General features: G+C 35.2%; 1 protein-coding gene across 1 annotated transcript in view; it reads right to left on the bottom strand.

Annotated features, from left to right (window-relative positions):
• The window catches only part of ICE2 (interactor of little elongation complex ELL subunit 2), a 63,432-nt gene that overhangs the window by 29,539 nt on the left and 5,913 nt on the right, over nt 1-27,980 (bottom strand). The window contains 7 exon segments of the mRNA XM_077747768.1: nt 169-1,159; nt 9,183-9,364; nt 10,241-10,400; nt 10,574-10,690; nt 11,275-11,412; nt 23,499-23,618; nt 24,666-24,927. Coding sequence (XP_077603894.1) covers nt 169-1,159; nt 9,183-9,364; nt 10,241-10,400; nt 10,574-10,690; nt 11,275-11,412; nt 23,499-23,618; nt 24,666-24,927 — 1,970 coding nt within the window.

The following is a 27,980-nucleotide window of genomic DNA, read 5'->3' as shown; positions in this document are numbered from 1 at the left end:
CTCTCTCTCTCAATCTCTCCTATCTTCTGTCCCTCCCCCGTACTCTCTCAAAAAAAAATTATGAGACAGGTTATAACAAAGAAAATGTGAGGGAATGAGGGAGAAAAACTGAAGGATAAGGAAGAAGCAAAAGAGTTAATATAAAGGTCTTTGTAAATATTTACTTACGTCCTTTTGGCTTCTGAAACGCAGAAGGCCATACAGATTTTGGCCAACTAGAGGCATCTGAAGGAGCAGAGGACTGCTCAGAAGCCGGAGGTTGTTTAGAATTTTCCAAATTCATTAAGGGCAATTCAGGTATTTTCCTGGAAATTGGCTTTAAGAGTTCATCCTGCATTTTTAAAATTTCTCCAACTGGATCAAATTTTTTATATACTCGTTTGATAGGTTTTTTTAAAACACACGACTCTTCAGGACTACAAGTAGCATTGGTCTGGTTTCCTACAGAAGCCTGTGCGGAGGAAGAATTAGAGCTAGCTGGTTTAGAACTTAACTTAGAATTCACATCAGCTGTCTTTGTATTACTATTATTTTGACACTCTGTGTCAATAATTAAACAGTCTTCATCTGTATCACTATTGCAAAGAATTACATCTTCACTTCTCACTGCTTCTGGGGTGACAGTCTTTTCCTTTGAATTGTCTGTGTTCTCCAGAACATTTGGTTTTTCTGGGGCATATACTGTATTAGTAGCTAAATCAGTTTTATTAGAGGTTTCAATTTCTGTAGAACTTTCTAACTGTAAGGAATCAGACATTTTCAAGTCACTATCTTGCACCAAAGACTTGTCAGGATTTGATGTGTCACCACATGGTACAAATCCCTGATCATCTTTATTTGTGCACTCTTCAGGGCCACTGTCCATACAGGTCACCAGCTGTTTCTCCTTTTGCAACTGTTCCATCAGAATCTGAGATAAACTTCTAGAATGAGCAGACATGTCCGGTGCACGTGATGCCACAGATGTGGTTGCAGTGCTGGGAGCTGTGGGAGTATCTGCTGTGTTGGGTGCTGTGGAAGTGCCTGCTGGACTTGGTGACTTAGATGGTTTGGTGGTATTTACTCCAAAAGTTTCAAGTTCTGTGACGTCACCATCAAAATCCAGGTCCAAATTTTCAAGGGTCTCAATTTTTCGGCACTCATTAACTTCATAAGACATCTTAAGAAAATATATTGGTTAACTATTAGTAGATATTCCAGGACAGCCCTCACCTATCTCTTAATGCCCCTACCCCCCACATAGATAGTTCATGCTCTTCACAGTCTTTATGTATTTATTTATTTATTTATTTATTTATGTCTGTCTGTATTTTATTTTGAGAGACAGAGACAGAGAGTGAGTGGGGGAGGGTCAAAGAGAGAGGGAGACACAGAATCCGAAGCAGGCTCCAGGCTCTGAGCTGTCAGCACAGAGCCCGACGCGGGGCTCGAAACCTCAGACTGTGAGATCATGACCTGAGCCAAAGTCAGATGCTTAACTGACTAAGCCACCCAGATGCCCCTCTTCATGCTCTTTAAAAGCAGAAGGAAATGTCTAATGGCTTTGAAAGGTTCTTACTTAAGATGCTGATAAACTACAAGCAACTAATTGACTCAACCTTACTTCCCCAATGATATGTTGATGAAACACAGAAAAATTTGCCAGCTTGTAACAGCAAAGGAAAGGGGGAATACTCGTGAACCTGCACATTCCAAAAGGAATTTCCACTAATCACTCACACACACACACACACACACACACACACACCCACACCCCAAATGTGGGGCCAAATAGAAATCCGAAGGATTTTCACTACTTTCCACTGTATACACTGTACTGAGCTGACCAGGAGGAAAGTCTGTTTGCCACTGTGAGGAAGCTGCTTTCTAATGCAGCTGGGGAAGGTTCACCAGCCTCCAATGCATTCCTAACATCAACAGTGACTTTCTACACCTACTCAGAGAAAACAACTCTTAGTAATATGGGCAGGAAATGATTTTATTGTATTCTGGGACATGAACCTATTGAGGTTGTAGTTTTTCATGTCCTGTTTTGGGAATGGAAGAACTACAGACAGCTTTAATTTATCTGAGAATAAACTGTCCTCTCCCCAAGCAGCAATAGATCTCTCCTCAATTGTGTCAAAGGACTTTAGATAAATACCATAAAAATCTGGTTTGAAGCTATACATAGCCATACAGTTGAGGATCTGAGAGAGAAATATTCTGACAGTAATCACATAGTAAGAAAGAACAACCTATATAAATTATTCAACCTCTGTGAACCTCAACTTCTTCATCTCTAAATAGTGATGATAGTAGGGTCATTTTGGATTTGTTCTAAGGATTAAATGAGAACTTGTATATAGAAAGTTTCTTACCGTAGTCCCTGGCACATAAGGAGCTTCTCAGTAAATAGTAGCTCTTATTAAAATAGGGTACCAGATTTAGTAAAAAAATAAATAAAAGTAAACCATATGCTATTTACACGAGACATTCTTACAGAGAAAGGTTAAAAACAAAACAATGGGACATAACATCAAGAAATAGAGTTAAGAGAAAGCAATACTAAGTACTCGATAAAGCAGAATTCATGGCAAAAAACATTAGCTAGAAAAAGGAATCCTATGTTAAAAAAAGATGAAATCCATTAATAATGGTTTTTGAGATGCCAAATAACTTTAAAATATGGAGTCAAAATTGAAAAATAAAAGGAAAATCTGACAGAAATACAAATGCACTTGGTCAACAATATACTATATCTAAGCAAAAACAGTTGTATAGAAAGTACATATAATATTAAATGAAGAATGTATGAATGACTGAAAACATAAACACAGACTACAAAGATATACCTTTTCCCTCCCAAGAATCCAAGGGGCATTTCCAAAGATGGACTATAAATTAACATACAAAGAAAACATCAATATAGTACAAAGCAGAATCTACAAAGATCTAACTCTCTGTTTAGAATGAAATAAAATTAGAAATCATTAAGAAAAATGCAAGCCAACAACCATAAACCCAGGCACTTGACATTTAAAACCACTCCCAGTTGTTGGATAAAAGAAGAAGTTAAAATAATTGCGGAATAGTCAAAAAGCAACAAAAAATAGAACACTGGACATTAAAAATCAGAAATATCATTCACAGCCTTTTCAAGATATAGAAAAATAACACTATGATAATCATAATAATAAAGTGAAGAAACTTAATAACTATAAAGCCAAAAATCAATGAACTGGAAAACAATGGTCTCATCTCTAATAGAATAAACTTAGATAAAATTTTAAATTTCATTTATCCGTAAATACTTTGGTATGTAGCTGTAAAAGGATTCTTCTCTAAAACATATCACTAATCCCATCAGTAAAAATTTTATAATTCCTTAATAAAATAGCTAATCACTGTTAAAATTTCCCAGTCCACTAAATGTCTTTTTACAATCGTTTATTGGAATCAGGATCAAGATCCCTACAACTGTATTTGGTTGACTTATCTGTCAATTTTAATTTGTTAAATGCCTCTCCCCCATATTCTGCCAACTTCCAAATCACCATTTATAGAAAAAAAACCGAATTAGTTATCCTATAAAAATTTCTAATTCNTTGTTAAATGCCTCTCCCCCATATTCTGCCAACTTCCAAATCACCAGATATTTACAGAAAAAAAAAAACCAAATTAGTTATCCTATAAAAATTTCTAATTCTGTATTTTAAGTTCTGCATCTTGCTGATGTCATGTAAGACATTCTTCTATCCCTTAAGTTTCCTATTAAAACAACCTCGTAGCTTGATTAGATTCAGGCATAGTTTTTTTTTTTTAATTAAAAAAATGTTTATTTTTGAGAGAGAGAAGTCGGGAGCCCACAAGCAGGCACAGCAGGGGAGGGGCAGAGAGTAGGGGAGAGGGAAGCTCAAGCAGGCTCTGCAAGGCAGCACAGAGCCTCACATGGAGCTCCAACTCACCAAACATGAGGTCATGACCTGAGCTGAAATCAGGAGTCAGATGATTAAACGAATGAGTCTCCTAGGTGCCCCTCAGGCAGTTTTTGTTGTTAACTGAATATGGTACTATTTGTGTACTTTCTACTTCAATCAGGAGNACCTGAGCTGAAATCAGGAGTCAGATGATTAAACGAATGAGTCTCCTAGGTGCCCCGCAGGCAGTTTTTGTTGTTAACTGAATATGGCACTATTGTGTACTTTCTACTTCAATCAGGAAGCTAATAATGTCTGGTTGTCTTTCTTCTTGTGATATTACAACGGATCTATTGAATCATCAAATGTCCTCAACTTTACTATGAAATCCCTCAGTGATCTCATGATTTTAGCAGCCATCATTGATGATCACTGTTTACAAATTTATTTTGAGAGAGAGAGTGAGAAAGAGAAAGAGATGGAGAGAGAGAACCCCAAGCAGGCTTGGTGCTGTCAGCACAGAACTCCGCACTGGGCTCAAACCCACTATTTGTGAGATTGTGACCTAAGCCAAAATCAAGTTGGATGCTCAACTGACTGAGCCACCCAGGTGCCCTGATAATCACTGTTTAGATTCACTACTTCATTAGGAAGTGCGAAATGGTGACAATATTCTATCATTACCCTAAAATACAGTTTGTACTAGAAAGGCAAGACAAATATCTGGTATTTTTTTTTATTATCAGTTTTTAGCATGACTTTATGCACTAACACCCTCCAAAACTATTACTTTTTTTAAAGTATCATTATGAATTCATGGGTTTTAACATATTTTGTATGTTTTAATCCATTGCAGCCATTTTTTCATGTCAAACTGACACATCTGGTCAACAGGACACCCGTCACGTGGCCCTGGCATCCTTCTGATACTATTCCAATAGTATTACAGAGCGTTTACTTCTTTGACTGGCATTTACTATCTCTTGTATCTCCAAAATTCTTGCTTCCTAATATAAACATAATTACTTCTTTACTTTATCATATTATCTAACATGTTCAAAATCACAAAAGTAGTATCACTACTAAGAACATGGTTACTAGGTGCAGTTTAAGATTTTTTTGGTAGTTCTTTTTGAACTTGGGATATAAATCTTTTGGAATGTATAGTAAAATTAATGAGCTTCAAATCATTTAAAATAATTCACTGAGTAGTTAAACCTCTATCTCAATATACAGTGGATTAATTTGTTTCATTTCAGCTTAGGGTAGCTTTTATAACATTCTAAAAATTTGTTTTCTAGACACATAAAACATTTATGACTCAAAAGTCAAAATTGTAAAATAAATTACATTTGAGAAATCTAGTTGATATCTCTGCTTCCTCTACTTTGTCCATCCTTCTCTCACAGTTTTAGGTTTATCTTTATTATGCAAGGTTTTTATTCTTTTTAATATACGCAAGTAAGTTTATGTGTGTATATACTTGTATTTCCCCTTTCATAAATAAAAAGTAGTATACTACACAAAATGTTTTCTTCCTTGCCTTTTTCACTTAACAACAGATCTTAGGTATTACTCTGTAGCTGCTTATGTATAGCTTCTTCATCCTTTCAATAGCTGCATAGAATGCTGCTGAGGACGTACAATTTATTTAGTCAAAACCCTATTAAGGGGCATGTGGATTATTTCCAATCTTTTGCTACTACAAACAGTGCTGGAATGAATATCTTGCATATACATTTTGCTCTTTTCCTAGTGTACTTTTTAAAGATTTTATGTTTAAGTAACCTCTACACCCAAAGTGAGGTTCAAATTTATAACCCCAAGATCAAGAGACATATGCTCTACCAACTGAGCCAGCCAGGCGCTGCCCCTCCCTGTGTACTTCTGAGCTACATTTCTAGAACTTAGATTCCTATGACAAAGGATGAACCCATTTCATGTTTTGGGGGTACATCTTTCTTCAGATGACTATAGAAATGTTATAGCAATTATCTTTTTTTCTTGAATACCTTTGTAAGAGCTTCCATCAACAGTCTTCTTCTGTTGCTCATCTTTAAATTGGATGGATTGTCCTGTTCCTAAGGGAGGGCAATCCTGTGTCAGGGCAGGCCAGATCAGCTTTCTGAGCTTCGGGGCTCTAAGCTCATGCTCCACTGGTACCACAAAGTATCTATGAATGTATGTATGTATGTGTATAAGTTTGTGTGTTTGTGTGTGTGTGTTCAAATCTTAAGTACATTTTGAAATCTGCTTTCTCTATTCCCCTCTCCCTCAGTTATAGGAAAACTTCTTTCTTTACCCTTAATGTCTTTGTTACGCTTAATATGGACTCTACTACTAGCCTGAACAAAGGCTTTTGTCTTGGAAAGAACTTTACTTGGTTAGATTCTGGAGTTTTTAGGGTCCAGGTTATCCCAGAACTCTCTTAATTTCTTGAGTGCCCCTTGTACTCACCTACAGATTAGGGCCTATCCACATTATTTTCACTTTTGTTTTCCTTCATTCCCTCTTGCATCTTTTACCACACTCCTTCTGTCTGGGATTATTTTCCTTGAGCCTGAAGAAAATCCAATAGAGGGAATCTGCTAATAGCAAACTCAGTTTTTATCTGGAAATATCTTTGGTTTTTTAATTTAAGGATATTTTTACAGGTTAGATAATTTTAGTGTAGGGGTTATTTTAGCACAATATATTGTTCCAGTGTCTTCTGGTTTCCCTTGCTGTTACTGACAAATTACTTGCCAGTCTAACTCTCAGTCCTGTACAGGTAATGTGCCTTTTGTTTTTCTGGTGGTTTTCAAGAGTTTTTTCTTTGTTTCCAACTATTGCCTTGGTCCAGTTATCTCTTTTACATTGAATAGAGGTACACATGTTAAATGGTCTCACTATTTCTTCTATAGTTTTTGCCCTATTCTATTTTCTTTTTGTTGTCTGTATTTTATTATGGATAGTCTTTTCAGACTCATCTTCCAGTTTATCAGTTCTCCTTTTGGCTTCATCCATGTGCTAATACCTACTTACAAAATTCTTAACTCCACTTACTCTATTTTTCAGTTTAAAATATTTTCTTTAGTTCTTTTTCAAATCTACTCTTTTAAAAGTTTCTAGTTCCTCACTGAAAATTTTAAGCCTGGCTTTAGTTTCCTTGAACTCTGTATATTAAACAGAGTTGGCTAATAATTTGTGACTGATAATTGTAGGGTATATTTTTGAGTCTATTTCTTTGGTCATTGTTTCTGATGGTTCTTGCTCACAGTATCTACTCTCCTCATGAGTTCAGTTATCTTTAAATGTGTTCTTGATGTTTTATTTAAAAAGTTAATTGTAGAAATAATTTGAGGCTAAGAATGATATTACGTTTTATTAAGAATTATTTTCATTTGCTCTTACTAGGTGTCTAGAGACACTAGCAATCCAAAAGCATTTGAATACAAGTTCAAGGCCTGAAAACTCAGACTACAATCTCTGAGAAAGTGAATTTATTTCTAGTTCCCTCTTACTCCTGGGGTGTAGCCCTGTAGGGTTCAAGCCCTTGGTAGAAAAATAAACTCTGACTCTTTCCCCTTCTTTTCCCCTAGTCCTGTGATGCTGCCAAAACATACTTCATTTTTTGCTGCCTCTTCAAAACTGGAAAGTACCATTCAGGGCAAAAATGACTCTGAGTGACAGACTTACCTCTCTGGATTTTGGTCTTCTCTAGTATCTCAGCCCTGTAATTCCTCACTATCTTGTTAGCTCTTTGATGATGTTAAGAAAGAAAATTTTATATTCTGTCCAGCTTTATTAGTTATGATCAGTGATGAGAAAGGTCCAATATACTTGGTTTGTCATCAGAGAAAGTTGTTACTTTTTTTTCCTTCTTAACCTACTTCATATTTCTTCAGAGCACCTGTTACTACCGGACACTCAGCTCACACCAAGTATAAGGTCAATTTTAAAATGTGTAAAAAGAGGGGCACCTGGGTGGCTCTGTCCGTTAAACATCTGACTTAGGCTCAGGTTGTGATGTCATAGCTCGTGAGTTTGAACCCCATGTTGGGCTCTGTGCTGACAGCTCAGAGTCTGGATCCCATTTCAGATTCTGTGTCTCCCTCTCTGTCTTCCCCTCCCTGCTCATGCTCTTTCCTTCAAAAATAAACATTAAGCAAATATTTTAAAAATGTATAAAAATAAAACTTAAGAAATGTTGGCGGTGCTTAATGACATTACACCATAAATATATTAAAGGCAAATGTCAGAGAAAAACAAACACAAAAGACAAAAGGCCAATACCCTTAAGATAGTATAAGCTCTTAGGTAAAAATAAAGGTATTATTTATACCTTTATTTATTTAGTTATAAAGTAAAAAAATTTTTTTGTTTTCTAATTTTGTTTGGTCTCTCACTTTATTCAGGTTTCTGTTCATATTTCCTGTATTTGGAAAAGCCTTCTTTAGCATCAATTTAAAATAGTCCCATTCTCATCTCTTTCCCTTTAACCTACTTTGTTTTTCTGCCTAGTATTTATCACAATCTGCTTGTTTGCTATCCTTTCATTATCTACATCCTCCATCACTAATTTAAGCTGTGAGAAAAAAAGACTTTTTATTCAATGCTGTATCCTCAGTGCATAGAAACAGAATGTCTTACTTTAAAAATCACGGAAATACATTTTTTAATATACAAAACAATAAAAATACTATTTATGGAGTGGCAAGCACTGTCCTAAATGTTTTACATGTATTAACTCATTTAATCCCAAATAATCTTGGGAGTTAGGTACTATCATGAAACCCATTTTACAGATGAGCAAACCAGATACAGAGAGAAATTACAAAGCTTGCCTAAAGTGAAATTGCTAATGAGTATACTGAAAAGAATTAACAATTTGGCCAAATACTCTTCTGCACCAATCAAACTCATCTATTCCTTTTCATACTTAAAATCTTGAATATGAATGAAGCCAATTAAATAAAACCACTATCATGATTACCACCACCACTAAGATTTTAGTACATATATACTAAAGACTGTGCTCAGCATTTTACATATAATATCAAACTTAATCCTTGCAACAATCTTGTGAAGTAGGTATTATCATCTCTTCTTTACAAAAGGAGAAAACTTAGGCTGAGGGAAGTTAAGTTAGTTGATTAAAATCTAGCTTGACCTGGGGTTCAATTTCAAGTTTCAATGTAATGCCTGTATTTTTAAATATTAAAGACCTGCAGTAAAACTTTATGTTTCAAAAGGATAAACAAGTACATTTCATTAAAAAAAAATATAGCAAGCATTACATACATCCATTTCAGACATATAATCTTCTGGTTTGTCCATAAATACTGCAGAAACTGGAACAGATGTGTTTTTGGACATCATGAATTTTAATGGAACTTCATGGTAGATTTGATTTCTCTCTCTCATTGTCATTTTCTTTTGGGGAAGTGGTGAATTAAATTAAATTACTTTAACAGGTTTTGAACCTTAAAACAGAAACAGAAGAGAGTGATTAGTTTCTAATAGTTATATTTAAAACAAACAAACAAACAAACAAACAAAAAGCAGGATATCGGGCAGAAAGATCACCAAACAAAGCAAACTGGATAGGAAAGTGGTAACACATGTCTCATGCATTTGCCATTCTTGAGCTTGTGATCTTTACTGATAGGAAGCCGAGAGAATTTGGCTAGAAAAACGTTCTCTAACAAATTTTTAAAAAGATTTTCTGCTTTTTATTGTTATGCTTTTACTGCCATTATTATTCAGTTCTTACAAGACTATACTTCCAAAAAGTGACAGTTTTTACCACAGAGAATACATTACATTTAGCTCTAATCTGTATTTTGCTCATCATAGTTCTGTATTTACTACTATTGTTACATAAAATAATATTAATTTTAGACGATATTAACTTGATTGTCCAAAGAAAGGCTATCCTATGCTTACAAGTACAGACCTATTTTCATTCTGAATTCCAGTACCAGACATGTAAATAAGTCCTAGAAACTGACCCATTTGAGGCTACCTAATAACTGTTCTGCATACCTTTCATTTCAGTGAAAGACAGAAGAACCACATTATTTCATGTATTTTTGGCTACCCTAATCCATAATTATTTTTCTCTTTCACAACCCAAAGTGAATACAGGTTCTGTAGACCTAAGAACTCCTGTATGGGTATAAATTCTAAAGTAGCACTATTTAAAGTTCTACTAAATGTAAATGTAAAATTCACATTCTCCTTAAACCAAAACTTAAGATTTTGTACTTTGACAAATGACCACCTATGTTTAGACAGCTGAAATAGAACTGTTCCAACTCCTCTTCTGAGAGCATTACTTGATATGGCAAATCACAAACCTGCAACAGGTATTACTTGAATACACACTGGAATTTCCCACTGTTCCCTGTAGTTTGGTCCATGGTTATTTAATAAGGTAAATAATGATTGACTAGTTAGAGCTATCTGGGGGTGATATCTTGAAACAAGCTTCTCTGCATTTGGATCTTTACTAATATCCTGAAAAACAAAATACAGCTTGTTACTTGATTATATTTATTGGAAATTTCTTTGATGAAGTGCTAAAAAGAAGGGAGACATTCCAGAAAGGGGCTGAAGAACAATAAGATCGTATGTACTTTATGAGGCACAGAAGATTACTTAGGAGAACCCAAAAACACTTTCCTACTTACAGAATGCATAGCTGCAGCTGTTTTTTCTGGTGTTTCAGTGGTAGATATGTTATCTTTTGAGAGCTGCAACTTTGCAGGCATTGAGGGAAATACCGTTTTTACATATTTTACACTGCCCTAAGTAAGAAAAAAGGGAAGGCCTTATTGCAATATCTTAGGTATTTTTCCCCTAAGAAAAGTATCTTTTCATCATATAAACCCCCAACTTAAAATTCTTCACTCTACTTTAGGAACCTTCTCAAAGCCAAGACTTCCATGATTTTGCTGGACAACCTGCATATATAGGTTTTTCTTTTCAAAAAATGTCCAAGACAGGGTGCCATGCAATCTTCCTTGCCACTTTAAATTCTAACCTCTCATGAGGTACAAATAGAACAGAAACTCTAAAATATCCTCTCTACCCATACTTACTTTCAATAATTGTGAATACAATCCTTTAAAAGAAAAAAGGTTATCTTCTTTGTATTTAGGAACATTAAAAAAGATGGGAATGAAGAGAAAATCAAGAAATAAAGCTGGTAGTGATATTTTTAAAAATAACAAGGACTGCTATCCATAAAATAAAAAAGACACATTTGTATTGCTTATTTTAAAAGTTGTATCTGATTACTGTTCAAGATTTAAACATAAATATTGTCTATGTGACATACAGGTGATGTTTCAGACAAAAATAAGTTTATACTTTCATTGGTAAACCTTACCAATGCAAGAAGAGTTTTTTCTAACTTTAATCCCATCTCTATTCTGAATGGGAAGAATCCCATTAAGCTGGTGACTTCATGGAGAGTGTAGAACTCTGGATACTTTTTCACTTGTTCAGTGCAAGCTTTCAGAATTTGCTAGGAAATAAAAATTAAGAGACTTTCATTTGTATCATACATCTGTAATAACAGGACAAAAATAATTTAGTTACATGTGACTATATAATTATTCATTGAAAATATTAAGTTTATCTCATTAATGAAACTTTTAATAATTCAAGTATAATATATATTCCTTTAATCTCTTATTTTTCACAATTCGTTTTTTTTTTTTAAATTGTGNACTTTCATTTGTATCATACATCTGTAATAACAGGACAAAAATAATTTAGTTACATGTGACTATATAATTATTCATTGAAAATATTAAGTTCATCTCATTAATGAAACTTTTAATAATTCAAGCATAATATATATTCCTTTAATCTCTTATTTTTCACAATTCGTTTTAACCTAATTTCTTAAAAGTTGATATTTAATAATATTAAAATTAGCAAATGTATTCAAATTTAAAATTAAATAGAAAAGATGCATCATATTTTCTGTGCTATTTAACAAACTGTCAAAGAAATAAAGCCACATGAAAATATCAGCACACTTTTCCTCCAATAAAAGCAGTTACATGACTAATTAGAAATAACTAAGTTTAATAAACTAACAATTCCCAAGCACAATGAATTAACAAAGCAGTTATCTTACAGGCCATTATAATCTACGGCCTAAAAAAATAAGTAACCGGGGTGCCTGGATGGCTCATTCAGTTAAGCATCTGACTCTTGATCTCAAGCTCAGGTCATAATCTCACAGTTTATGGGTTCGAGCCTCGCATCAGGCTCTGCGCTGAGAGCACAGAACCTGCTTGGGATTCCATCTCTCCTTCTCTCTGCCCCTCCCCACCCCTCTCTCTCAAAATAAAGAAATAAACTTTAAAAAATAAATAACATAAGTTATAACTAATTAAATGATGGAGTATTTTCTTCTCTCTAAACTTTTCAAAATACTAATAACTTACCAGGAAATATAATCAAGAAGGAAATAAAATTTACAGCTTTACTCAAGCAGAATCTATGACGCTTGTGGTAACATGTAAATAACTCAAAGATGCACAGCACTTTTGGGTGGGAGTGGGGTTATAAAAACATGTACATAGAAGTGCCTGGGTGGCTAAGTTGGTTAAGGGTCCAACTTCAGCTCAGATCATGATCTCATGGTTCATGAGTTTGAGCCCCAGACTAAGCTGTCTGCTATCAGGGGAGAGCCCATTTTAGATCCTTTGTCCCCTTCTCTCTCTGCCCCTCTCCTGCTCTCATACATACTCACACACTCTCAAAAATAAATATTTTTTTAAAACCCATAAAACATATGTACATCATCTTTTAAGAAACATATTTTTTCTCCTCCTGTTAACGAACCTAATCTGAACCTTTTAGAATATATTTTACATCATAAGAGTAATTAGCAATAAGTATATCTTTGTCATATCTTTATATCCTCTTTTCCTTCAGACATCTATAAAATGTGTCAAGTTACAAATCAATAACTTTACTCCAGTCTATCTTTTCATCTAGTTTCATATCCCCTTCTACCCTTATTTAATTCTTACTGCTCCATCTTTCAATTTGTCCCCCTCCACCCATGCTTTTCAATGCTGACTTTGGTATTTTCTTCAGGATATACTTGTAACTAAGGCAGATGTGGGTTAATATGGAAAAATTCTGTTTGTTTTTAAAAATCCTAGTCAACTACAAAATCAAATCTGCATAAAATCTTTGTTCTTCATTTATATTAACTTCCATCCCTAAGATTCCCATCTTAGCGCAGTCATTATAAGAAGCTGAACATACATGCAAAGGAAAGCAATATAGAAGAACTATATGACACAGAAACTATTCTAGTTGGATAATAGCTGGCACATCTTTTTGGTAAAACTGCTGGATGTTATAGTGCTTTTACAGTTTCACTTAATTCAGTATTAGGGCAAGAGAAAAAGTCACAGGAAAATCTAACACAGTTTAACTCCTATATGGAGGTTATATTACTATATATTATTGTTGCTGTTGTTGTTATTATTACTATCTGAGAGAGAGAGATAGAGACAACAAGCTGGAGAGAGGGACAGAGAAAGAAAATCTTAAGCAGGCTCCATGCTCAGCAGAGCCTCACATAGGGTTCAATCCCACCATGGGATCATGACCTGAACTGAAATCAAGAGTTGGGCACTTAACAACTGAGACACCCAGGTGCCTCATTTTTTTAAAGCTTTTTTTTTTTTTTTTTTTAGTAATCTCCACACCCAATGTGGGGCTCAAACTCACAATTCTGAGACAAGAATCACATGCTCTTCCAACTGAGCCAGTTGAGGTGTCCCCATTACTATAGATTATTAGAGGTATTTCACAACTGGTAGGTATTAAGCAACTAAAGGATCATTGATACATTTAAGATTTTTAAAAAAAAACTTTTAATGTTTTCTTCATTTCTGAGAGAGAGAGGGAGGGAGGGAGAGAGAGAGAGAGAGAGAGACAGCATGACAGGGGAGGATCAGAGAGAGAGGGAGATACAGAACCTGAAGCAGGCTCTAGGCTCCGAGCTAGCTGTCAACACAGAACCCGATGCAGGGCTCGAACCGCCAGATCATGACCTGAGCCGAAGCCGGACGCTTAACTGATTGAGCCACCCAGGTGCCCTTAAGATGTTTTAACCTAATAATTTATTTGTCTTTGAAAAGCAGCTGTGAGGCTAAGAGATTTAGGCTATTTCCCATCACCCAACCTCTGAATGTTATTTAACACTCAAAATATCTTGAAACTAAATACACCAAAAGCATACACCTGTACACAATACAGATTTATCATTACAAAGAAAAGTGAAAATGACTCGGTTCCCTTATTTTGGGCCAGAAAGGAAGAATGTAGTAACATATATGTTTGAAACTTAAACATTTTATGGACACTACTTCTGGCAGTATGGTAGGGTAGGTACTTTGAAGAGACTTCTACCCAAAACCCACTAGATACTAGATAAATCACAGCTAATAATAATTTTTAGGCATTACTAGACTTGGTACAAAGCAAAAAAATCTCATGGACCATAAGTAAATAAATAACCTCCAAATGCCTAGAATGAGAAGAAACAGGAGTGAGTAGTAAGAAAATACATGAACACTGAGGTGGTCTGAGGGCAAAAGCCTCCTCCTGTGGCAAGATCAGGTGAGGAGCTGAACACGCGACTCTTACACTTAAGTCTTACAAAATAGAGATTTGAAGAGATATTTGTCCATCCATGTTCATAGAAGAATTACTCACAACTTCAAAATGGCACAAGTAATCCAAGTGTCCATCAATGGATGAATGGATAAGCTAAATGTCCAAATACTTACAACGGAATATGTATTCAGCCTTAAAAAAAGATTAAGAAACATGCTGTAACATGGGTGAATCCTAAAGACATTACACTGAGTAAGATAAGCCAGTCACTTATATGGGGTTATATGGGGTTGCCTAGAGAAGACCAATTTCAGAGACAGAAAGGAGAATGGTGGTTGCCACAAAGTGGGAGGAAGGGGGAGCTGAGAGTTACTGTTTAATGGATGTGATAAAATAAGAAATAATAAATACGTATTTGGTCTTTGTCTTGGTTCCTGACACAGGGCACCTAAGACTTCGGAATTTCCTGAGTGATAAGAAGGAATGTCTTTTGCATGCTACTGAGATGACTCATGGTCCCTAGATAACTCTGGGGAGGGAGATATTTGCCAGAAAGACCAAGGCTGATTAGAGGGCTAGAGATCGACCTACTCACCAATAAGCAATAATTTAATCAATCATGCCTAGGAAAAGAAACCTCCATAAAAACTCCTAAACATTGGGGTTCAGAGAGCTCCAAGGTTGGTGAACACATGGAGGTACTGGGAGGGTGGTGTGCCTGGAGAGGGCGCAGAAGCTCTGTTTCTCTTCCTGCGTTTCTTACCATATGCATCTCTCTCTTCCATTTACAATAAACTAGAGTTAGTAAGTGCTTACCTGAGTTCTGTAGCAAATTACTGAACTAGAGGAAGAGGTCATGGGACCCTAGGTCTACTGTCCAGAGTTGGGAGTACTGGTTGGTGTGGGGGAAAAAAAAATTCACATAGTTGGTATCACAAGTGTTGTTACAGCAGGAACAGTTCAAAAATAGGTACAGACTCTCAGTTTTGTAAGATGAAAAGATTTCTGGAGATTGACTGTATAACAATATGAATGTACTTAATACTACTCAACTGTATACTTAAGATAGTAAATTGTGTGCTGTGTGTATTTTATAAGTAAAAATTAATTTTAAAAAAGGGAAGAAATTCTGACACATTCTACAACATGGCTGAATCTTGAAGAAGCAACATTCTAAGTAAAATAAGCCAATCACAAAAGGACAAATACTATATACCTTTGTGAGGTACCTAGAAAATTCAAATGTCAAATTCATAGCGCAAAGAAGTAGAATGGTGGTTGCCAGGGACAGGGGAGAAGAGGGAACAATGAATTATTTAATGGGAACAGAGTTTCAGCTTGGGAAGATGATAAAGTTCTAGAGATGGATGGTAGAATTACAATCACAACAATATATAAAAGCATTTTATGCTATTCAACTATCCTTAAAAATGATTAGAGGCACCTGGGTGGCTCAGGCATTGGTTGGTTAAGTGACTGACTCTTGATTTTGGCTCAGGTCATGATCTCACTGTTCCTGAGTTTGAGCCCCACATTAGGCTCCTGCTTGGGATTCTCTCTCTGCTCTTCTCCCGCTCACACACACTTGAGTGCATGCACACACACTCTCTCAAAATTAAAAAAAAAAAAAAAAAAAGGTTAAAATGGTAGCTTTTATGTTATGTTTATTTTACCACAGTTAAAATGTGGAGGGGCGGAGGGAGAGAGAAGGAGGGAGGGTGAGAGGAAGAAGGAGAGAGAAAGAAAAATGGAAGACAGACTGGGGGTTGACCTAGGGAATATGGGCACCTCAGAAAGACAGAGTTGAGAAAATGAAGGAGAAGCAATAAATGAAAATGGCTGAGAATTTTTCAGAACCAAAGAAGGACAGGAATCTACAGATACAAGAAACATAATGAACCAACCATGATTTAAACACACATATACTGTAATGAAACTGTAAAACGCCGAAAATAAAGAATAGTGGAGAGAGAAAGAGAGATTCCCTAAAGGAACTGACAGAGACAGAATCCCAAGCAGGCTCCAAGCTGTCAGCACAGATCCCAACACGGGGTTTGATCTCATAAACCATGAGCATAACCTGAGCTGAAATCAAGAGTTAGCACTTAATCGAGTAAGCCACCCAGATGCCCCCAGGAACACACTTTTCAATAACAATAACATTCACCAGAAACAGAATTATTGTTGTTAGATTGGGAAACAGAACAGTCAAGTTAGATTTATGTATGGAGTAAAACCATCTAATGAGAAGAACAAAATAAAAATATTTTCAGATAAACAAAACAAGATTGTTTATCACCAAGAGACCTTCATCAAAGGAACATCTTGAACAGATAGCATTTGAGGAACAATGAAGAGGATCTCAGAATGTAGATATGAAAAGAAGAAATGGAAAGTCAAAAAATTACCAAATTTGTAGATAAAACAAATATTGTCCATATAAAATAATAATGTAGATAGGTTTAAATAAGAAACATTGAACAACATCAGTTAGGAGCGATGTGATGAAAGTCAAAATGTTCTATGGTTTCTGCAGACATACAGACTGTAAGACTGAATAGAACCAGGAAATTGACCCATGAATCAATAGTGAAAAGATAATTCAATAAGGGAAAAAATTCATTGTAAACATTCAGGTGTAACCATTAAGAGAACAGAAAAACCATGAATAAATTCCAAATTAATAAGAGGAAAAGAAGGAGAAAAAAAGTCAATCTCTTCAAAAGAAGTAAAAATAGAAAGAACTTTAGAAAAAGATAAATAGAAATCACAAACAAGTCTGTGTACATCAATTATCATAATGAATATAAATGAATAATCTTTACAGTTAAAAGACAAGAGATGTCAAGAGTTTATTCAAAAAGAAAAAGAAAAACACAATCTAGCTAAATACTATTTTAAAAAATATTTGTAAAATACACATTCTACAGATTAAAAAACCCCATTAAAATCCCACCTAGCTCTACTGTAGAATCTGACAAGTGGATTCCAAAATTTATATGGAAATGCAAAGGATTAAAAAGGGCCAAAACAATTTTTAAAAAGAACAAAGTTGCAGGACTTACCTGACACGGTTTCAAAACTTACTAGAAGACTAGGTGGTGCTGGCATAAAGACAGATATATAGATTAATGAAATAAAATAAAGTCAGGAAATTGACCCACTTATCGATGGTGACAAGGCAATTCAGTGATGGAAAAAAATTGCTTTTTCAACCAGAAGTGCTAGGCAGTTTCTCATCATTGACAGTTTCAACATTTTGGACCAGATGCTTCTTTGTGGTGGGGGGGCCATCCTATGTACTGAAGGATATTTAGCAACATTCTTGGGTCTACCCACTAGATGCCACAAGTACTTCTTCCTCAGTTGTGACAACCAAAAATGTCTCCAGACATTACCAAATGTCTTCTGGAGGCTAAATCACGCTTAGGTGAAAATCATTAGGCTAGAACTAGATATCCATTCAAAAGAAGAATAAATGGTGATCCAAACATCAAATATTGCACCGAAAAAACTTGAACATTCACATTCAAACTATAAATCCTTTAGGTCAGGGTTTCTCAACACAAGTATTACTGTCATTCTGGGCTGGATAATTTTTTGTTGTGGAGATGTCACATGCACTTTAGTATGCTTAGCAGCATCCCTGACCTCTAGTCAGTAGATACCGGTAGCATTCTGCCAGCTGTGACAACCAAAGATGTCTTCTGATATAGCTAGAGTCCATAGGGGTAAACAAGTAAAAGTCACCCTAGATGAGAACTACTTGGGGTCAGCAAAGATTTCTATGCTAGAACACATACAAGCACCAACCATAAAACATTTTAAAAAGTGAGACTTCATTAAAATTCTGTTCTTTGAGAGACAGTTAAAAACATTAAAAAACATGTCACAAACTGAGAGAAAACCACATATATAAGAGACCTGTATTCAGAATATATAAAGAACTTTCACAACTCAATAAAAATAAAAACCAATAAAATCAGCAAAAGATTTTAAAACATCATTGCTCATTAGGAAAACTAAAACCACACTGAAACACCACTACATACCATAAAGTTGTTAAAATTTAAAAAGATTACCAATACTAAGTGTTAGCAAAAGTACACAGCAACTGAAACTTTTTTTTTTTTTTTAAGAGAGAGACAGCAGGAGCAGGTGAAGGGGGCAGAGGAAGAGAGAGACAATCTTACGCAGGCTCCATGCTCAGCGCAGAGCCCTATTCAGGGCTCAATCTCACGACCCTGGAATCATGACCTGAGCCAAAATCAAGAGTTGGGACGCTCAACCAACTGAGCCATCCAGGCACCGCAATGGAACTCTTACACACTGCTGATGAGTGTAAAATGGTACATCCATGATGAAAAAGTTTGTCTGTTTCTAATAAAATTTAACTACACTTGCCATACGATCCAGAAATTCTACTCCTAGTTCTTTAATCCCCCAAAATGAAAACAATGTTCCTAAAAATCCCTGTACAAGAATGTTCAGAGTAGTTTTATTTATAATTGCCCCAAACTGGAAATAACATATGCCCATCAACAGCTGAACTGATAAACCAATTTTGGTATAATCATACAATAAAACAAAAAGGAATAAAAAAGAGCACATTATGCATATTTGTGTCAATATGGATGAGTCTCAAACAATGCTGAATGAAAGAAGCCTGACACAAGAATACACTGTGTGCAATTCAGTTTTTATGAAACTCTAGAAAAACTGAATCTAATCCATGCTGACAGAAAGCATACTGGTGGTTCCCTGGGCCATGGACAGAAAGAGGCATAGAGATCTTGTGACTGTGATGGAAATATACCACATTATGATTGTGGTCATGATCATACAGGCATATACATCTGTGAAAACTCAGTGACATGTATGTAAAATGGATCCTTATGATATGTAATTATACCTCAATAAAATTGAATTAAAAAAAAAGGAAGAGCTTATTTAGTATATAATGACTATATGCTCTAACAATATAGATACAGCACAATCTTTTTTTTAAAAAAAGTAGAGGGGCGCCTGGGTGGCTCAGTCGGCTGAGCATCCGACACAGGTCATGATCTCACGGTTCGTGGGTTCGAGCCCTGCGTGGGGCTGGCAGCTAGCTCAGAGCCTGGAGCCAGCTTCAGGTTCTGTATCTCCCTCTCTCTTTGACCTTCCCCTGATCATGCTCTCTCTCTCTCTCTCTCAGAAATAAATAAAACATAAAAAATTAAAAAAAAAAAAAAGTAGAGGAAAACAGGGAGATCATACAAAAAAATTTTGTACAGAACAAGCCTCATAGGTTACCACAGTGACTCAAAAACACTCAAAAGCCATGGGGCGCTTGGATGGCTCAGTCGGTTTGGCCTCCTACCTCAGCTTAGGTCATGATCTCGTGGTACGTTGAGTTCAAGCCACGTGTTGGGCTCTGTGCTGACAACTCAGAGCCTGAAGCCTGCTTTGGATTCTGTGTCTCCCTCTCTCTCTGCCCTTCCCCCCCCCCGTCTCTCTCTGTGTCTCAAAAATGAATAAACGTTAAAAAATTGAAACAAAGAGGACTCAAAAGCCAGTATGAAGAACTGTCACTGGCTAAAGATGGTATTGTTTGAGCTTTGAAAAAGTAACTGCAGTGGACTAAAACCCATCAAACATGTTTAATTCTATGATTTAATAATAATATTTTTAAAAAAGAAAACACCAATCAACTTTGAAGAATAAGAAGGAATTTTTTGAAACTGGCATATAAGGGGAAAGAATCAAGTATTTTTTTTCTGCTACATGAACTGAGGAACCAAAGAGATAAGGGAAAGCATATCTTAACAAAATTATTCCAACTAATAAATAATAATAAGTGACACAACTAGAATTCTACAATCCTTGCAAAGCCCAGTGAATGAACGGACTAGGCACTGAGCACAAATTGCTGCAAACACCACAAAAAAGAAACAACCAGACATTATGTCCCACCTGATTAAAGAATACAAAATCTATGTGTTGAGTCCCTTTGGCCATGACTAATTCTGATCAAGCTTCCAGATCCCAATGACAATTTGTAAGAAATACAGAGAAAAGAGGAACATGTTGAACATCACTTCTAATAAACAATCAAAATCTAGACTGTGGGAACTTTGTAAGTCAAATGACCCAAGTTCTTGAAAAGTTCAAGGAAAAGAAAGGAACTGGGGAGGAACTTGTAGATTAAGAGTCCATTTTTATCAAATAAAAGTGTCCAACATATATAACCCATCACAATTTTTTTTGTTTTGAATATACAAAGAACTCTCACACATCAATAACAAAAAGAAAATCCAACAGAATAAATGGCAAAACTAAAACAGTTGATTCATAAGAAATGACCAATTAGCATATGAAAATATAGTCTTATTTTATTTTATTTTTTATTTTTTTAAATGTTTTATTTATTTCTAGGAGAGAGAGAGAGAGAGACAGCGTAAGCAGGGGAGGGTCAGAGAGAGAGGGAGTCACAGACTGAAACAGGCTCCAGGCTCTGAGCTGGCAGTCAGCACAGAGCCTGACGCGGGGCTCGAACCCACGAACCGCGAGATCATGACCTAAGAGAAAGTCGGACGCTTAACTGACTAAGCCACCCAGGCGCCCCTACAGTCTTATTTTATATATACGTATACGTATACGTATATATATATACACACACGTATATGTATATGTATATATATATACACACACACTCTAGATTGTTTAAAACTGAAATGGGAGTGCCTGGGTGGCTCAGTCGGTGGAGCATCTGACTTCGGCTCAGGTCATGATCTCACAGTTTATGACTTCGAGCCTGACACCTGGCTCTGTGCTGACAGGTCAGAACCTGGAGACTACTTTGGATTCTGTGTCTCCCTCTCTCTCTTCCCCTCCCCCACTCACATTCTGTCTCTCTCTCAAAAATAAATACACATTTAAAAAATAAAAAAAAAATGAAATGACGATAAGTATCAACTTCAGGATACAGAGCAACAAAACTCTCAAAACTGCTGGGCACACTATAAAGTGGTATAATCCTTTGGAAAACAGTTTGACATTACTTACTAAAGTTGAAATATGCATACTTATGACCCAACAATTTCATTCCTGGGTATATACCCAGTAGAAATGTGTGCACATGTGCACCAAGAGCCATGTTTGAGAATTTTCATAGAAGCACTGCTCAGAATAGCTCCAAATAGGAAACAACTCAAATTGTGATCAATAGAATATACTGTAGTTTATTCATACAATTAACAATGCACAGAAATGAAAATTATTGAACTAGAACTACACACATACACGAATCTCACAAACATAATGAGTGAAAGAAGAATTCTGTTCACTTAAAACTTCAAAAAAAAAAAGGCAAAAGTGAGCTTACAGAAGTACCAAAATAAAGGGTATGGAAATTATCAATACCAAACTTATGTCAGTGATTACTTCTTAAAGAGGGAGAATGTTACCATCAGGAGGAATACACAAGGAGCTTCTGGGTTACTGGAAATGTTTTATTTCTTGACTTGGAAGAGCGCTACATAGGTGTTCACTATATAATTATGTTAAGCTGTGTATATTTGTTCTATATACCTTCCCATAAGTATACTGTGTTTCATAACATAAAATTAAAATTTTAAAACAGTAAAAAAATCAGAAAAATATCAGTGAGCCTTGAGGGTGGAGATATAAAATGGAAATCAGACAAAATATGCTGCCAAGTCAATCTGACTAAAAACAAGACTTAATGCTGATTGTTAGCTATCAAATAACATACTCTGTTAATAAACATTTTTATATTCACTTAAATAATTGAGAACTTACTGTGTGTCAGGCATTATTCTAGTCATTGGGAACAGCAGTGCACAAAAAAGTATTTATATGCAAGTGTTGTGGAGAAAGACAATAAAAAAGAATAAATATGGTAAAAGGGAACTCTGAAAGTGATGTTACGTTTTTAGGGTAATTAGTGATATCCTCATTGATACTTGGCATCTGAATAGAGAGCGACTGAGATCAAGACACTAATCTACGCACTTATCTGGGGTACAGCTTCCAGAAAGATGGGAAAAGCCAAAGACCTTAAGGCAGGACCATGCTTGGAGTATTCAAGTAAAACAAAGAGGCCAGTAGGCCAAAGTAGAACAACTGAGAGGGAAGAATATAAAAGATGAAGCAGGCTGGCGTGGGGGTGTTGAGAGGCTGTGATCATGTAGGGCATTGTAGAACTTTGTAAAGACCCTCTCTTTCTGAGTGAACTGAGAAACCATTTTAAACCAATGACATAAGAGGATGTGACTTATGTTTTAAAACCATCATTCTGGTCCTTTCAAAGGCACCATTAAAATAGGAAAAGCTACAATTCCTTTTCTGTGTGGAAAAATATGATACTTGGTTTGAGTATATCATATATAGGTTCAGAGAAAATAAACAGGTAATGCTTCCTTTTATTTAGAGGAATCATTCTTTTAGTTCATATTAATAGCGAAATTTTTTTCACCTTAAAAAGTGTTCAAAAAATGGTTAAACTAATATCCTCCGCTGTCCCCCAATTTACAGTGACCAGTTTGGTTTTTTTTTTTAAATTGCGGTAAAATACACAGAAAACTTACCATCTTAAACCAATTTTTACATGTAGAGTTCAATAGTGTTAAGGTTATCGCACTGTTGTGTATAATGACTAGTTTTAAAGGCTTTAAAAAAGTCAGACTGGTGTTGATGTTTTTAGATAAACTCTAATACAATAATATATATTATTAATAAAAACAAATATAAATATACTACAGAATATGATTTTGAGATGCTGGTATTTCCATTACTAAAACACATGATGAGTAAAAGACATACTATACACAATTTGTTTTCTAAATTGGTGATATTTCCATATGATTTTGGCAGGATCATCACACATTTTAAAATGATGTTATTGCCTACTACTTGGCAGTTTAAATAAATGTTATTTTTTTTTTTAATTTTTACCTCTGTGAAGAGACGAGCATCATCAGAAAGCATATTATAATCCTGTGCACATTTCTTTGCAGAATTCTGCAAAAACTTTAGGAATTCAGTAACTTCTTCATTCACATGTTTTTTCATATCCTGATTTTTAAAAAAGTAGACATGTCTTGGAATAAGAAGCTTAATTAAAAACAATCACCTCTCAATCGCTGCTCTAATAATCTGTATATAAAGACTAATTAAAGTATCACATCCAAAGCAAAAATCAGAGCAATAGTAAATATTATGTAATAACGGCAAACTTGTTATTAAAAACTTCACATTGTATATAAATGTTAAAACACTATGTTGAACACTTGAAACTAATACAATATTGCATGTCAACTACACTTCAATTTAAAGTGTAAAATGCATAAAATAAAAAAAGCAAATGACTGTTGCACTACTTATTTAGGAATCATTAAGTTTTTTTCATAAAATGCTCTAAATTAGCATTAAAAAAAGACAAATATCCAAATGGGAAAACGTGCAAACAACATGAAAAGGCAAGTTATAAAAAACAAAGAAAAAAAGAAATGGCTTATAAGCACACAAAGACTTACTTTCATTAGCAAACACTATAATATAAAACAAGAAATCACCATTTTTCTATATCAAATTAGAAGCAAAAACATAATGTCCAGCATAAGTGAAGACACATACTTAAAAATAAAAAACTTTCATACAATAGTGGTATCAATTGGTTTAAACTTTTTGCAGAACAATTTACTCAGGTATAAATACAGATCGAAGCCTTAAAACACATATAGTTTTGATCTGGCTATTATATTTTTAAGAATTTATCTTAAGGAAATAATTATAAATGTGAACAAAGAGTTTGCAACAAATATGTTCAATACAGCATCATTTATATAATTGAGAACTTGAAACTGCTAATTAAAGAAATGTAAAAAAACTTACAATTGGTTGTGAGCGTTATAAAATTGTATTGCTAGTCCTTAAGAGGAACTGAAGTATGCTCAGAACCAAAGGAAAATGCTTACTATAAAAGAACCCACAAAAGAACGAAAGCACCAAAGCTCTGTCAATTAAACTCCTTAAATTTTCCATTTTTGTTAAAAATTACTGTACCTAAAAAAAAGCAAAGTTAAAATATTTTTTACTGAAGCTGAAGAATAGCATACATACCAAATACTGCAAGTAGTCATTTTTATTTATTCCAACAGCTTTGGAATTTGCAGGAACTTTTGCGTATTTAACCAACAAGTCCACATAACTCCTCTGTTCTCTCTGTGAGAAACGAGAGAAACGAGGATAAGGAACTCTTGGTTTTGGAAGAAGAACCATTCCAACTGTGGTTTTAACTTTTTCCTTTGCTTGAGTTGCTGAACTAACTGCCGGCTCATTTTCTACAGAACTTGCTGAGGCATTCAAATTTTCTCCTATACGTCTGGAAAAAAAAATACAATTTACAAATATGTGCTTTTCACATGAAGATTACTATCATGGAACTTCATGATTCTCAATCACCAGGGAGAATATAGTGTGATTAACATAGTAAATTCTGGATTATTATCTAACTCTGCCACCTGCATTTTTATGTTTAGCCAATCGGTGTAAATTAAGTATTCTGCAGGAGAGGATCACATTACAAGTTTACCTTCAAATATCTGATGGAGAGGGAGAGGCAAACTCCTTAGACAAGTTATTCAATTTGGAACTATTTTCCCTTTATTAAGAGGGGTAATTGCTCGTCAATTATATATGCAGGTATTTCGTGTTTACATTTTATTCATTTTATTACAATGTAAGTTGTTTTTATTTTTTTTATTTTAGTTTTTGAGAGAGAGTGTAAGCAGGGGACAGCAGGAGAGGGAGAGAGACAGAATTTTAGGCAGGCTCCCTGTTCAGCATGGAGCCCACCTCAGGGCTTGACCATACAACTGTCAGATCACAACCTGAACCGAAAAGAAAACAGGAGCTGGATGTTCAACCCACTGAGCCACCCAGGCGCCCTAACAATGCAAGCTGTTTTTAAAATCTTAAATTCTTCAGTAAGCGACATCCATTAATATGATGAGCAAAAGCCACTAAAAGCAGGATATAATGGAGGTCACAAATTCACAAATTCACTGAAATTCTAAATTTTCTAGTTTCCTTTGCTTTAATTATCTCAAGATTTAAAAAGAAAATTGCAGCACTGTGTACCATATTTTCTGGAAGCAACAGTGGTTTTAGAAAAGTTGTATGATTCTCTTATCACTAGTACATGGCTGAATCCATGGAAATGTCTTTATGCCCTGAATGAATGCAAAAGAGAAAATCTGGCGTATCTATGATGAAATGCACTAGATGAGACAGTAGTAACTATAGAACCTGTTATTGTAATTATGAAACGATATCCCCAATTTCTAAAAAATCACCTTTCTGCCCCAGTGAGGTATATTAACCTGAAGCTCTTATCTTGTTCATAATCTGTCTCTATTCCTAGTATTCAACTGTAGTAACCTACATTTTAAAAAAATATTTGTTTATTTATTTATTTCGAGAAACAGAGAGAGAGAATATCCCAAGCAAGCTTGGCGCTGTGGGCATGGAGCCTGATTCTAGGCTCAATGTTACAAACTATGAGATCATGACCTAAGGCGTGATCAAAAGTTGGATGCTTAATCGACTGAACCACCCATGTGCCCCAGTACTCTACATTTTTAATAAGAGAGTTTTAAAGTACAGAAATATACACACACACAACTACACTTCCTTAGCCTCTACAATTCTAATCTCCACAGCAGTAACTGTTCTCCATGATTTAATTCCAAATTAAACAACAATAACACAAGAGGAAGGGAAACTAATGAGAAGGATGGATATTCATTGATTCATTCTTCATCCCCCCATTCATTAATATTTATTGAGTGACTATCATGTGCTAGGCTTACACTGGACACTGGAGTACAATACAGTCTCTACTCTCTAAAACTGTGCAATCAAGTGGATCAGACTTGAGGAAGATAATCAGATAATGGGGAAGACAGATAACTAAATATGTACATTAATACAATGTAACTATGGAGATCTCAGGTTTCCAAACTGGGAACATACTGAATAGGTGATAGAGAAGAATCCTAAGAAGAATGAGATAAGGGATTGAGAGGGGGAAAGAAGAGACCCATTAATTTCTTCAGGGAATTTTAGAAGCCTGTGGCTACATCTGGGTTGTTATAAAAGAAGGCATGTAGAGGGAGGTGAACACTAGATGCCTAAAATGTAACATATGAGAGAGAAACTATACAACTTTCAAAGGTTCCTTCAGGCTTTCTCTGATCATATACAAACAAACCTGGTCTGTTATTACTTATCCTACCAACACATTTTATTCTCATTTATTTTTATGATTCTTCTATGGCACAGTTTATAGTAACCTCTCTTAAATCTAACCTTGTTCATTTTATTTTATTTTTTCAATGTTTTATTTATTTCTAGGAGAGAGAGAGAGAGACAGCGTGAGCAGGGGAGGGTCAGAGAGAGAGGGAATCACAGACTGAAACAGGCTCCAGGCTCTGAGCTGGCAGTCAGCACAGAGCCCGACGCGGGGCTCGAACCCACGAACCGCGAGATCATGACCTAAGGGAAAGTCGGACGCTTAACCGACTAAGCCACCCAGGCGCCCCTAACCTTGTTCATTTTAGCTGGTGCATCTACTTCATTATATTTTCCAGTGCAGTAGTATCTACACATTTACATATTAAAATATATAATATAAATTCTTTGATTTCACATTTTATATCTTGGACATTACTTTTAAGTATAATGTCTGAGGCTAATTCCATTTCAGGCTAGTAAAGGAGGTATCTCATTTCTTATAAATATTTGTTATGAAAAGTGGGAGGGTGGTGTCCTGATAAGGCTGAGAATTATCAATCTAGATTTGTGTCTGGATGAAAGGTGAGCCCTATCTAAAACCACTGCTAATTTGTTTTAAATCAGCTTTATAAGACTAAAGCAAATACAGTAAAAATGCAAAGATTCTTAGGAAAAAAAATAAAGCAAAATATTCAAGACTACTCTTTTAGGGCTAAACTAAAGATGGAAAACTAATCAAAAGAGGTGGTTGGTGAATGGGAAAAGGATTTTGGAAATTAAAATACAGATGCTTGGATTGGCTCTGAAAATAATACAGGTGAAAGAAGACATACTTAGCTACTAAAGTTTCTCCAACAACTGTATAAAAATAAGCATATTTTAAGTTAACAAAATGAATATTAACTGCTGATCTTGGGAGAAATGTATTACAGCAAAGTGATTTCTCACTAGAAAATGTCTTGAGAGCTATTCAAACCTAACGGTATTGTGTCCGCAACTCTTAACAATACTGCTTCACAGCTGTCTTTCTGAATACGAGAACATGTCTGTCCTTGTGGCACAAACTGGCAAATTTAATTAAGCTGCTGCAGCAACAAGATGCTGACTCAGATATGCCAGAGTAGGAATGTCAAGAAACTG

The sequence above is a fragment of the Crocuta crocuta genome, unplaced genomic scaffold (genome assembly GCF_008692635.1).
Source record: "Crocuta crocuta isolate KB4526 unplaced genomic scaffold, BGI_CrCroc_1.0 scaffold130, whole genome shotgun sequence".
Lineage (NCBI taxonomy): Eukaryota > Metazoa > Chordata > Mammalia > Carnivora > Hyaenidae > Crocuta > Crocuta crocuta.
Note: the sequence above shows the minus strand (reverse complement) of the source record. Positions and strands in the feature narration are given on the sequence as shown.